At 43.0% G+C, this 12,242-nt stretch overlaps 1 protein-coding gene across 1 annotated transcript; it reads right to left on the reverse strand.

Moving 5' to 3' along the window:
• Nucleotides 1-2,937: 2,937 nt before the first annotated feature.
• On the reverse strand, nucleotides 2,938-8,580 carry LOC127679759 (60S ribosomal protein L36a-like). Its single transcript, XM_052175393.1, has 2 exons — nucleotides 8,511-8,580; nucleotides 2,938-3,303 (listed from the first exon to the last, which is right to left on the reverse strand). Exons 1-2 carry the CDS (start codon nucleotides 8,578-8,580, stop codon nucleotides 2,939-2,941), a joined length of 435 nt encoding a protein of 144 aa, XP_052031353.1. The 3' UTR covers nucleotide 2,938.
• Between the last annotated feature and the right edge of the window lie 3,662 nt (nucleotides 8,581-12,242).

Below are 12,242 nucleotides of genomic sequence, written 5' to 3' on the forward strand. Positions count from 1 at the left end.
TGCCTCTGCATACCTGATACCATCTTGAATGAAACTGCTCCCATCTGTGAACAATGCACCATGTCACCACTGTGATGTCAGTCAGATCAGGCCTGATAGACTGGATCAGGTCAGTCACATCAAACAGTATTGGAGGGGGTCCTTCAGGGCTGTTGTCTGGCAGGAGACTGGCAACATTGAGGGTTGACATCTTGTGGAATAGAATGCAGGGTCGATCCTGAAAAAGGGTGTGGTCTTGGGAGTCATCCAGGTATTAGACATCCATTTCCTGAGTGTCCCTTTCAAAAGAGCTTCAACAGCGTGTGTGGCTGTCAGGGACAGTCCATGATCTAAAGTTAATTTGTTGGCTTATTTTACCAGCAGAATGGTGACAGCTATGCCCCCCATCCCCCATTTTTTTAAAAGATTTATTTAGTATATATAAGTACACTGTAACTGTCTTCAGACATACCAGAAGAAGGCATCAGAGCTCATCACAGATGGTTGTAATCCACCATGTGGCCACTGGGTTCCAAACTCAGGACCTCTGGAAGAGCAGCCAGTGCTCTTAACCACTGAGCAATCTCTCCATCTCCAACAGGTATGGTTCTTTTACATGCCATCCATCCAGGTGCCAAGTCTCTTGGGCAGATATACCACCAGTCTTTTCCAGAGTCCCAGGGTTTGTGTGAGAATGCTCTTGATCTCACCTATGTACTAATGGAATTGCTTAGTAATGTCTGGGGGTGGGGACAGGGCAAGGGCAGATACCAGAGCCCCTTTCAAGGCTTTGAAGGCTCTCGGCTCCATCTCAGGCCATTCCTAAGGCTGTGTACCCTGGTGTATCCTGGTAATATGGTTTTCTTGGCATGTCCATCGCCTTTACCCAGCAACATTCAACCACCCCTAGGAATTTTTATACGTCTTTTTTTTTTTTTAGGTGGGAACAGGATTCACAGGATGGATGAAATATGGCTATGGGAAAGCATTCCTTTTCTTCCTCTAGATTGTAGCCTAGGTACGTGACCTGAGGGATGCTAAGATGAGCCATTTTAGCTGAAACTCTGTACCTAGTACTTGGAGGGTTTTCAAAAGTCCTTCTGTTACCTGCTTAAATTCTGCTTCAGTGCTCAGGCAGAGCTATGACAAGGTCATCTACATGCTTTGAGGATATTTTTGTTGAAATTCCAACAGATCTGCTCTCAGGGCTTCATCAAACAGTGTTGGTGAGATTTTGAACCCTTGTAGTAAACAAATCCATGATAGTTGACTGGTGTATCCACCCTTTGTATTGGTCCATTCAAAATTATGGATTGACTATCAGGGGCCAGTGAGAGGCAGAAGAAAGCATCTTTTAGATCCAAGACTGTATAGACCTTCCTTTGGGGGCCAACAAGCTTAGGGAGACATAAGGGTTTGGTACTATGGGGTGGATGCTTTCCTTAAATCCTTCCCTTAAATCCTGTGCTGGCTAGAAGTCTGAGTGTAGGGCTTTAGGACAGGGAGTGTTCTATGGGGAGTGGTAGGACATAAGAATGCTGACCTCCCTCAATTGGTCAACCTGTTTGATGATCTCTTATTTGTCCTTCTTGCTCATGGACTATTGAAGAGAATGCCTTTTCCAGAGAGTCTTGGCACAGTTGTCAAAGATCACATATTTCCAGATTTACTTGTAGGCTTTCTCCTTTGTTGCTACATATATTCGTATGCTGGTACCAAACTGCTCTGAATAGTGTATATTATACATTTTGAAATAAGAAAAAGGAAATCTACTGATTTTGTTCTCACTTTCAAGGTTCTTCTGATGATTTAGTATTCCTTGAGATTTCCCCGTAAATTTTACACTGGGTCTTTCTGTTTCTGCAAAGCACACTGCTAGTACTTCGATTCATATTTAATTCATAATTAAACATAGCTTTGTGTGCTTATAAATGTAACTCTTAGTCCCTCAGATAGATGGATGAAATGAGAATTGTATTCAAACTGTGTGAATATATGGTTTGGGCTGAGCCTAGAGTATTTTTTTCTCTACTCTAGGCCTGGAAGCTTCTAGCCTCCAGACTTTCTGCAAACCCAAATCTGGACAGCTTCAGCTTCCGGCATCCATCTGGTAACCTAGGCCTATAATGTTTCAGCCTCTGAGACTTACTGCTGAATAAGATTACCATTTCTACCTCCTTCTGAACTCTGGCTAGCTGGTCTGGGACAAATTCTTCTCCAAGCTGACTGCTTCAAACTGGCTTCTCTTGACTTGTGACTGAGTTGTTTTGCTTGGCCTCAAGCTAACTCTGGCAATGTGTTCTAATCTTCTGGTTCCTCATTCTCTGCTTTGTTTTTCTTCACATGCATGAAACCTGTCTCTGTAAAACTGTCCAAGTGAAACTACTCCCTCTCTTTCTTTCTGTCCTCTTCTCTCAAGTTGCTTCTCTCTTCCTTGTCTCCTCACATGATAGTTAGGCATATCCTCTTTCTGACTCATTCTGTCAAATCTTTCTCTGATTCATCACCTTGTCTGTACCTCAGTTAGAGGTCACTTTCAAACATGGCTACTTCCTTCTATAAATGAGCATTATTCTCATTGTTTGGGATGAATGGTGTATAATAAGGGCATTTCTGTATTCTAGCCAGAGTGATTAAAGGTGTGTGGCAAGTCTGCATTCGAACTGGATCACACAGACCTAGGTCCTCAGATGTTTCCCTTGCCAGTCAGCCTTGTTGCTGGATTAAAATTCCTCTAAATGTGATTTTGCTGTCTTAATGATATTAAGACAAAACAAACATGTATTTCCATTTGTTTATATCTTTAAAATTCTTTCCAGCAGTTTTGTAGTTTTTTTTTTTATCGTTAACATTAACTTTATTCTCTAGTAGGTCATTTTTCTACGGCTTCAGTATTTTCCTCTCTGAAGTGATCCAGTTCCACTTCCAGTGACTTCCAGATCACTTCCAGTGACAAGTTTTAGAACTGGATCACTTGGCCCTTTCTCTTCTTGTCGCCTCCCAGTTCAAAATGCTTGCATCTCTTAATGGCCAGCATCCTCTTGGATCTGCAGTTGGGGTCAACACACTCGAGCCCGAGCACAATCTTCTTTGTGGTTTTGGCCTTCTTTCGAAAAATTGGCTTTGTCTGCCCACCGTAACCACTCTGCTTTCGATCATAGTGCTGCTTTCCTGGGGCATACAGGGAATCCTTGCCATTCTTATACTGGGTCACTTTGTGAGGCTGGTGCTTGCCACATTTCTTACAGAAAGTCCTTCGGGTTTTCGGTACATTGACCACCTTTGCAGTAGAAGTGTCTGCGATGAAAACGAGAGACCAGCCGCCTCAACCGCACGCGCCGAACAGGAAAACGCTTTTGTAGTTTTTAAAGAACAAGTCCTTCTACTTCTTGAGCAATTCTATTCCTGTAGATTTTATTCTTTTTGATATTATACAATGAAATCTTAATTTTCTTGTCTGATTGATCATTTCTACTATACAAGAATAGAACTGACTTTTGTATTTGTATCTAGCAACTATGCTGAATTTACTGCTATCTCAGCTTTTTGTTAGTGATCTTTAGTTTTTAATATTAAAAATCTTGATAATTATGAACAATCATTTTATTTCTTCCTTTGGACATCCCTTTCTCCATTTTCTTGCTACAAATAGTGGGCTTTCATACCTTGTTAATGATCTCAGGAAAAAAGCTGCTTTTTACAGCAAATAATCTTTTTCCCTTATTCCCTTACTGATGCTTGCCCAATCAAGTATTATGGAGTACATGCCATCGGTGGGTTTGCATCTGTGGCCCACTCATGCTGGGTGAGAAGGGTTCCTCCTGCTTCTCGTGGACTGAGTGCTTTTGCCTTTATTTCAAGACAGGCTCTCTGTATGTAATCCTGGTTGTCCTGGAATGTGATATGTTGACCAGGTTGCCTTTGAACTCACAGAGATCTTCCTGCCCTTGCCTGTTAGAGAGCTAGGATTAAAAACGTGTAATTATGATGATTGAGTTGTTTTTGATCATAAAAAGTTGTCATATTTCAATTAAAAAATATGCATTAATTGAGATTTTCTGTTTGTTTCTTTAAGAGGTGGTCTGGATATGGGGTCCAGGCTGGTTTCAAACTTATCATCCTCTTGCTTCAGCCTTCCAGGTTCTGAGATTAAAGATGTGTACTACCATACACACCCAGGATCACAAGAGTTGATTTTTTTTTGTCTTCTATCCTATTAGCTTCATCTTACCCCTCTCTGTCCTGGTTCCAAAAGAAAGTCACTCTCTCCTGCTTCCTCTCTTCCTCTGTCCAACCCGGAAGTTCTGCCTACTCTCCCAGTGATTGGCTTCTTTATTCATTAGGGAATTGGTCCACAAGAATAGCACCAGGGCCATCCACAATACTTCCCCCTTTCTGTTCTAGTAAAAAACAAAACCTTTCTCTCAATATAGAGCACAACTATTACCATTTTATAATTTATAAGGTATAGCTCAACCTAACACCCAGTCTATCAATTTTGTCTTCTTTTGCCTTCTTTATGAGAGTGATTCTGGTCTCATAGAATGGTTTAAATGTATCTTCCTTGTCAGGTTTTCAAAATAGTTTCAGAAAGGTTAGTCTTAATTTTTCTTTAAGTATTTGCTCTAATTCCCTAGTAAGGCTCTTGTGTCTGAAGCTATGCTGCTTTGAGGAAGGTTTTAATTGACCATCAGTGTCTACAGTGGCTATCAGTCCATTAAAATTTTCTAATTGTTTGTTAATTCTGGTAGGCTGCTTGCATTTAGAAATGTGTTTGTCTCATTAACATTATTTAGTTTTACAACTTTCCACCATGGTTGTTTTTGTGGTTTGCTTATGTAATCTACAACGGCCTGATCCTCCTACCACAATCTCTTTTAAATCTTGAGATTACAAATATGTGCTATCATGGCTGACTTGGAATAGTTTTGGAGAGAGGGCTATATTCTTAACATATAATTCATCAGCTGGGCAGTGGTGGCACACACCTTTAATCCCAGCACTTGGGAGGCAGAGACAGGTGGATTTCTGAGTTTGAGGCCAGCCTGATCTACAGAGTGAGTTCCAGGACAGCCAGGGCTACACAGAGAAACCCTGTCTTGAAAAAGCCCTCCCCCCAAAAGCCAACCCCCCCAAAACCCCAAAAAACAAAACAAAAAAACCCCCCAAAATAAAAAACAACCCCCCATATAATTCATCCTATAACCATTTGAATGTGTCTATCTCAGTGGTATTAAATATAATCAGACTGCTGTGAGTCACTGCAATCATGCATCTAGGGAAGTTTCTTTTTCAACTTGAAAATTTAAACTCTATAAAAATAACTCCTCTCTCCACCTAGTCTTTATGAGTTTGACTCTAGTACCCTTATATAAATGGAATTAGCCAGTATCTGTCATTTTATGCCTGACTTATTTCACCCTGTGGAACTGTTAGGGTTGAGATATCATAGATAAACAAGATAAACAAATCACAGAGTTGTACTGAAGAGAAGAGAGCTTAGGGAGAAGCAACGTTGCAGGGTAGATTTTTGAGTTCTATAATGGGGGAGCAGCAGCATCAGGTCTGACTGGAGAGGAGGCATGATCAAACTTACTATTTATCAGGGTGTTTCTGATCTTGGAATAGAGAACTGATACCAGACAGAGAAGGTGAAATCCAGGGAGCTAACGTGAGGAGATAGGAATGGTCTTGGCAAGAAGTGGTTGGAATCTACTATCTAAAATATGGAGCCATTGGAATTTGTCAGTGAATTAGATGGTGTGAGAAAGAGGTTTCATTGTTTTACAGGCTACCAGGAGCTTCCTGGGCCATGGTGTTTAGGGCAGATTGAAGCATCCTCTGAAGCAGTAGTGTCTAGAGGATTTCCCTCTGATACCCTGAGCCAAGCTTCAGTGTCCACTGTCCTTGCAGGTATCACTTGTTGTCCCAATGCAGATGCTCCTACCTATCCCTTTCAGTCTCCCTGCTGGCTTTTCTTTCCATCGTTTTGGTCTCATCTGCCCTGGTCATTGTTGAGCACTGCACTCTAATCCATCCAGTGTTCAGCTACAATATCTTCATAATCTATAATGGTGACCAGGGGAATTCCCTGATCTCAAATAAAGCTTGGGGCCCACTCGAGGGGAGCCATGTATATCAAAAAGCCAAGGGAAAATAGGTTTTAACTTTTAGGATTTGACTTTGAAAAGCCTGACAAAGGCTTATGTTATGGGCTTCATGGTCAGTGTACTGATGTTGTGGAAATATTAGCTATAAGGTTCTGGTTCAATCAGAGTGGGTCCTAGCTGGAAGCAGCAGGTCACTGAATGCTTGTTCTAGAAATGTAGAGATGTATATCCTGCACTGAACTCATTTCTTGGTCATTCTGCTTCCCAGCTCAATGCCGTGGGTGGCTTTTTCCCATCACTATTTCTGTGATATTCAGCCTTGTCTCAGGTCAAAGCTGTGAAACCAAACTGCCTTGGAGTGAGGCCTCTGAAACTACAAAACAAAAAGAAATACTTCCTCTTTGTGTTGTTTTTCTTCTCAGATATTTTGTCATGGTGACAGAAAGCTGGCCAGCACCAACTGTGACTTTCTGGGAGCAAATCTCTGAAAATAGCCAATTCCTCATGAGATTTTTTGCATTATTTTTTGTAGTAATCCTTTAAAATGATATTTGTCTTAATTACTGAGATTTGATGGGTTGAATAATTTTGGTGTCCTGGGAAAACAGCTGGGATCCTGGTCCTGAGCCTGGCATTACTGCAGGGAACGGGGGGTGACAAGCAAGTTGTTGTGAGGTTGTAGGTTTAGGGTGTCATGTTTTCTGATTTGTACATGAAAGACTTTAAGAGGAAGGTCTTATGGCTTAATGACTTCAGTTTGCCTGGGCTGCCATAGCTAAACGCTCCAGTTTGGGTGGCATAAAAGCACCCATTCTCTCATAAATTAGAAGCTAGAAATCCAAGGTCAAGGTGCTTGCACAGCTGGATTCTGGTGAGACCTCTTTTCCTGGCTTGAAGCTGACTCCTTCCAGGGTCCTGTGGCTATCTTGTGTGTACTGAGGGGCAGCTCTAGCATCTTTTACGGGTAACAGTTCTCTCATATATGGTCTCAATTAATCTTAGTTACCTCCACAAAGACATTCTTAAATACAGTCATACTGAGAGTTTTCTTGGGTAGACATAATTTAGTCCACAATAGTAGGTCATGTGATCTGAGACGGGAAATTATGTGGGAACATCATGAAACAGAGTTGAATCTTGGCTTTTCTCCTTTGAATCAGCTGTGTTTTCGTGGAGTAATAAGCTGTCCTCTCTGAACACTGGCTTCTTCTATGGGGTCAGTTAATATTATTAAGCTCACACGGAGGTGGAGGGACTGCTCTCAGATGTGTGTCACAACTCCGAAGTGAAGATTTTAGACAAAGACAATTTTCAGTAAAGATCAAGGTACTTTTGATAAACAAATGGGATTTGGAAGACAGAGATAGGCATGACATGGGACAGGAATACAGCTCAGTGGTAGAATCTTCACAGTCATTGCACAAAGACATGGATTCCACAGCTAAAACAAAACAAAACAAAACAGAAAATGAGAGAGGAGGAGGAAGAGGAGGAGGAAAAAGGAAGAAAAGGGAGAGGGAGAGGGAGAGGGAGAGGGAGAGAGAGAGAAAGAGAGAGAGTTGACACTTGTAGTTAGGTTCACCCAGCTGTGTCCCTGGACCTCACGTGTATGGAGGGCAGGAGAGAGTCATACATAGAAATTGCTATTCTGCATTTCAGTGGCTGCATGCTCCTACCCCATGATTAGATCTTTCAAGCAGACATTGGGCAAAAGTCCCAGGCCCACAGATACCCTTAGGTCAATGAGGAACTTTCCGTAGCTGTCCAGTTGGAGAGAAAAATGCTGAGTCACAGATTTGTTTCCTTCTGATTCCGTGTGGGTCTTATCGTGCTAGTCAGGAAATGCCAGCACAGCCAGCCATTAATAATGATGGTGAAATGAAGTTTCCGAGTAAATCCGGGGTGGAGGTGGGGGTCACCTGCCTGGCTAACCTACACCTCTATCTATCCAGGAAGGAAAGGCCCTATCTGTAGTCAGCTTCAGGAGACAGGAATGAGCAGCCAGCTTCGAATCCCTTAGCTTCACACGACAGGACAACCCAAATCTCCTGAAGGTCACTGTGGGTGGCAGGCGTGGATGTTGTTGCTGGCATATTTTTCCATTCAACTTCAAATTTTTCTGGTAGGCAGAGTAGATTAAAAGAAACAAACCAACAGACATGCAAACCATGAGTGGTAGTCTTATGAGGAGAGAGGGGACAGTCTTCTTACAGTCCAGGAAGAAGTTCTTGTCTAGATGAACACAGGGCTACTCTTACCCCACCAAATGGATGTGTCTTTACTCATCCTCATTCTTCATACTCGGGCACCTTTTTGAAAAGCAAGAGATTCATGCATGATTCACTGCTGACTATTAACTTCTCCCCACATCCTTTCCCCTGTTCTCCCCTATCTTTCCCCATGTCCCCTTACTCAGCTTACCTGTGTTGAAGAACAGAAAGTGTTGGGTGCCTGAAACTTTCTGGAACTTAGGATTATTAAGGAACCTCATGAGTATATTTGATTCTGTGCTTTCTACCAGAGGTAGACAGTTCTGACTGAAGCCCTCACCACATAAACTATTTTAGGCAATGGTCTATGCTGTTGGGCTCCAAAGGTCATGACTTCATCTGTATCCTAGATTTCCAGAACATATGCTATGTTTCCATTGCTCAAGTTCTGTCCTTACTGACAGAAGGGAAAATTTACCTCAACTATTTTTGGTCCCTTCCCCTTATCACATTCATAAGCTAAGAAATCTTCACAACAAAAATAAGTTTCCAGTATTTAAATCAGGCAATTGATTAACTCAAGGAATTCAGGAAGGGTTGCTGTTGAAATCTGTTACTACAAGCACAGGCGTCAGGGCATTGCACCTTACTAAAGTAACGCACGTGGACACGTCATTTATTGTGGTAAAAGGTACCACCTAGTACAGTAATTACTGCTCACATGTGGCTTCAGGAATGTAAACTGAGTTAAAATTAGAAAGTCAGCTTCTCAGCTGTACCATACATTTCAAGTGCTTGGTAGCTGCATCCTGTGTGAATGTAGCATGTGGGGCTTCTCTGCATCTCTGTTTTGTCATCTGAGATGGGGAGATGTTGGAGTTGCTCTGTATACTGTAAACTGATCCCCACGCCTTGTCATTTGTCTTGACTTGGATTTGCATAGATGCAGGGTGTGGTCCAGGTTTCTGAAGGAAAGGTTTCATTAAATAGTATGACTGAACATGTATTTCCGGTCATTCTAGGCATGATGGGATCCTGCTGGCCCTCCTGGGCCCTCAGGCCCTCCATCCCCACTTCTGCTTCTTTCTTTTAAAGCCTGTTTTCTTGTGTCAGTGTTTCAACAGGCAGTAAGCCTGGCTTGGAACTTTTGTTTCTCTTGCCTCCTTCTGTTATGATCTTGAATGTGGTGCAGCTTCAGAAGGACCGCACCAGGCCAAACAGTTCTGTGTGAGGTTTACTGAGAGGGGAAAGGGCAAAGGTGGCAGTGGAAAGAGAAGAGGGGAGAAGAGGAGAGAGAGAGAAAGAGAGGGGGAGAGGGAGAGCGAGAGGGAGACGGAGAGGGAGAGGGAGAGGGAGAGGAAGAGGAGAGGGAGAGGGAGAGGGAGAGGAGAGAGAGAGGGAGAGGGAGAGGGAGAGGGAGAGGGAGAGGGAGAGGAGAGGGAGAGGGAGAGGGAGAGGGAGAGGGAGAGGGAGAGGGAGAGGGAGAGGGAGAGGGAGAGGGAGGGAGAGGGAGAGGGAGAGGGAGAGGGAGAGGGAGGGAGAGGGAGAGGGAGAGGGAGAGGGAGGGAGAGGGAGAGGAAGAGGAGTAGGAGAGGGAGAGAGAGGGAGAGGGAGAGGGAGGGAGGGGTGTTCCTCCATCATACATGGATGGTGACATGGTCACAGGTAAAGGGGAGCCCAATGGATTCTGGAAATATGGTGGCCATCGTCTCAAGACGATGTCATGTGTCATGTTGTCATCTATGTGATGTCACAGGTTTCAGAGGTCCCAGTATTAACACCTTTACTACCCAGGTGTTGGCATTGATACACTAGGGAATCTTCAGTGACTCTTCCTAATGGTTTTCTAAGGTACAGTCAACAGGCCTAAAAATCCCATCCTCTGGGAAGAAGACCGTACTTCTCATTCTCAGCCTGAAACCTTGTTCTTTGCTTTGGATCTGGTCCTCTTGGGCCAAATTCTCTGGGCTTCTTTGCTTCTGCTTCCAGGAGTAAAGGCATGGAACACCTCCAGGAGGCCCAGAGCTGTCTTTTGCCTTCTGTGCTGTGCCACACATGCTCTGCTCCCCACAATCCTGTCTTGGTAGTAGGCAGGCAAGATGTGACTTAGAGCACAAAGGGGCTTTGAGTAGGTGAGGGTTCTACTCTGTCACTCTTAATGACTTTGAGAAGTTACTTGACTTCCTTGGTGTAATTTTTTTTTAATTTTTGCCCTTTTAATTTTGCCCTTTTAATCTTTATATAAGGAGGCAATAGCCTCCATTTTATAGGATTGTTGCAAGAACCAAATGAGCAAATGGGTACTGAATGCTCAGCACAGTGCAATGTGAGACACTTAGTATTTGGCCTTGGAAAACAATAGATGGATTTATGCAAGAGCTGTCTCAGTCTAGGAGAATTGGTGTCCCATTTCCCTTACAAAACACTGGAAGAATCTTAGACACACACACTCTCTCTCTCTTTCTTTCTCTCTCTTTCTTTCTCTCTCTCTCTCTCTCTCTCTCTCTCTCTCTCTCTCTCTCTCTCTCTCTCTCTCTTCCTTTCCTTCTCCCTCTCCCTCTCCCTCTCCCCCTCTCTCTCCCTCTCCCCCTCCCTCTCTCTCTCCCTCTCCCTCTCCCTCTCTCTCTCCCTCTCCCTCTCCCTCCCCCCTCTCTCTCCTCTCTCTCTTTCTCCTTTTTTTATTTTTATTTTTTGTTTTTTTGGATTTTTTTTTTTTTGAGACAGGATTTCTCTGTATAGCCCTGACTGTCCTGGAACTCACTCTGTAGACCAGGCTGGCCTCGAACTCAGAAATCTGCCTGCCTCTGCCTCCCAGAGTGCTGGGATTACAGGTGTGTGCCACTACCGCCCGACTGACCCTGCATCTCTTTGATGGGACTAAACAGCTTCAAGGAAATATGCTAGATACAATTGCACACTGTAGTAGTTTTGGTCATCAATGCTTTTTTTTTTTTTTTTTTTTTTGATAACAGAATACAGATTTTGTTTGATATCCAGGGCACTTTCTTAAGGTCTGAAGTATTGAATTGCCATTGGTCAAAGCCATAGGTTAATAGTTTACCTTCCCAGAATGTCTTATGAAAATGGCCACGTGGCATACTTTTGATTCATGAGACACAGAAGAAGTGAGAGGAGGCATAGCTCTAAGAAGGCTTTCTTGCCTATAAAAATGAGAGGAAAGCTAGCGAGACCCTGCCCTTTCATCTGGCATTGCTCCCTGCATGTGGACCTGTAGCTCTCCAGTGCCCATGAGGTGACAAGTCCAAGGACCAAGTCAGTGTAACAGATGATAGAGGATGGTGACAGAGACAACAGGGATGCCTGATAGCATCGTGCTGCCCCAGAAGCACCCAACTTCTAGACTTCTTAATGGGATAAAAAATTAATGTTGTCATTTAAATCAAATTGGATGTTGACATTTTCTGGTATTTAAACTGATAGTATCCAAAATGATATACAGTATAAGTAATCAATAGTTGCATATTATTTATGTGTGTCTTATATCCCCTTTTAAATTCTGCCTTCTTGGAAAGATCTTGGAGACCTTTCTATGTTGTTCAGTCTCCCACCACCTGCCTCACTATCATGCACATAGGACACTTTTGTTGTTTTGTTTTTTGAGACAGGGTTTCTCTGTATAGCTCTGGCTCTTCTGGAACTCACTCTGTAGACTAGGCTGGAGTCAAACTCATGGAGATCTGCCTGCCTCTGCCTCCCAAGTGCTGGAATTAAAGACATGTACCATCACCACCTGGCAAGATTTGATTCTTTGTTTGTTTTTGTTTTCATTTCATTTCTTTTTTGGTGCATATAGGAAATGGTAATACATTGATTATAAATAAATGAGGAAGTAAAATTACTCCCTGTAAAGGCAAAGGATTCTAATGATGCCTCTACTGCAGGATATAAGATGGAGGGCCGGTGGGGTAGAAAGGCGTGGAGG

This window comes from Apodemus sylvaticus, chromosome 3 (genome assembly GCF_947179515.1).
Source record: "Apodemus sylvaticus chromosome 3, mApoSyl1.1, whole genome shotgun sequence".
Lineage (NCBI taxonomy): Eukaryota > Metazoa > Chordata > Mammalia > Rodentia > Muridae > Apodemus > Apodemus sylvaticus.

Coding starts and splice junctions, on each gene's coding strand:
- LOC127679759 (XM_052175393.1), bottom strand. CDS start 8,580: ATGAGGTTCCTTAATAATCCTAAGTTCCAGAAAGTTTCAGGCACCCAA. Junction 3,304..8,510: donor CTTTCTGTTCTTCAACACAG/GTAAGCTGAGTA, acceptor CGTGCGGTTGAG/GCGGCTGGTCTCTCGTTTTC.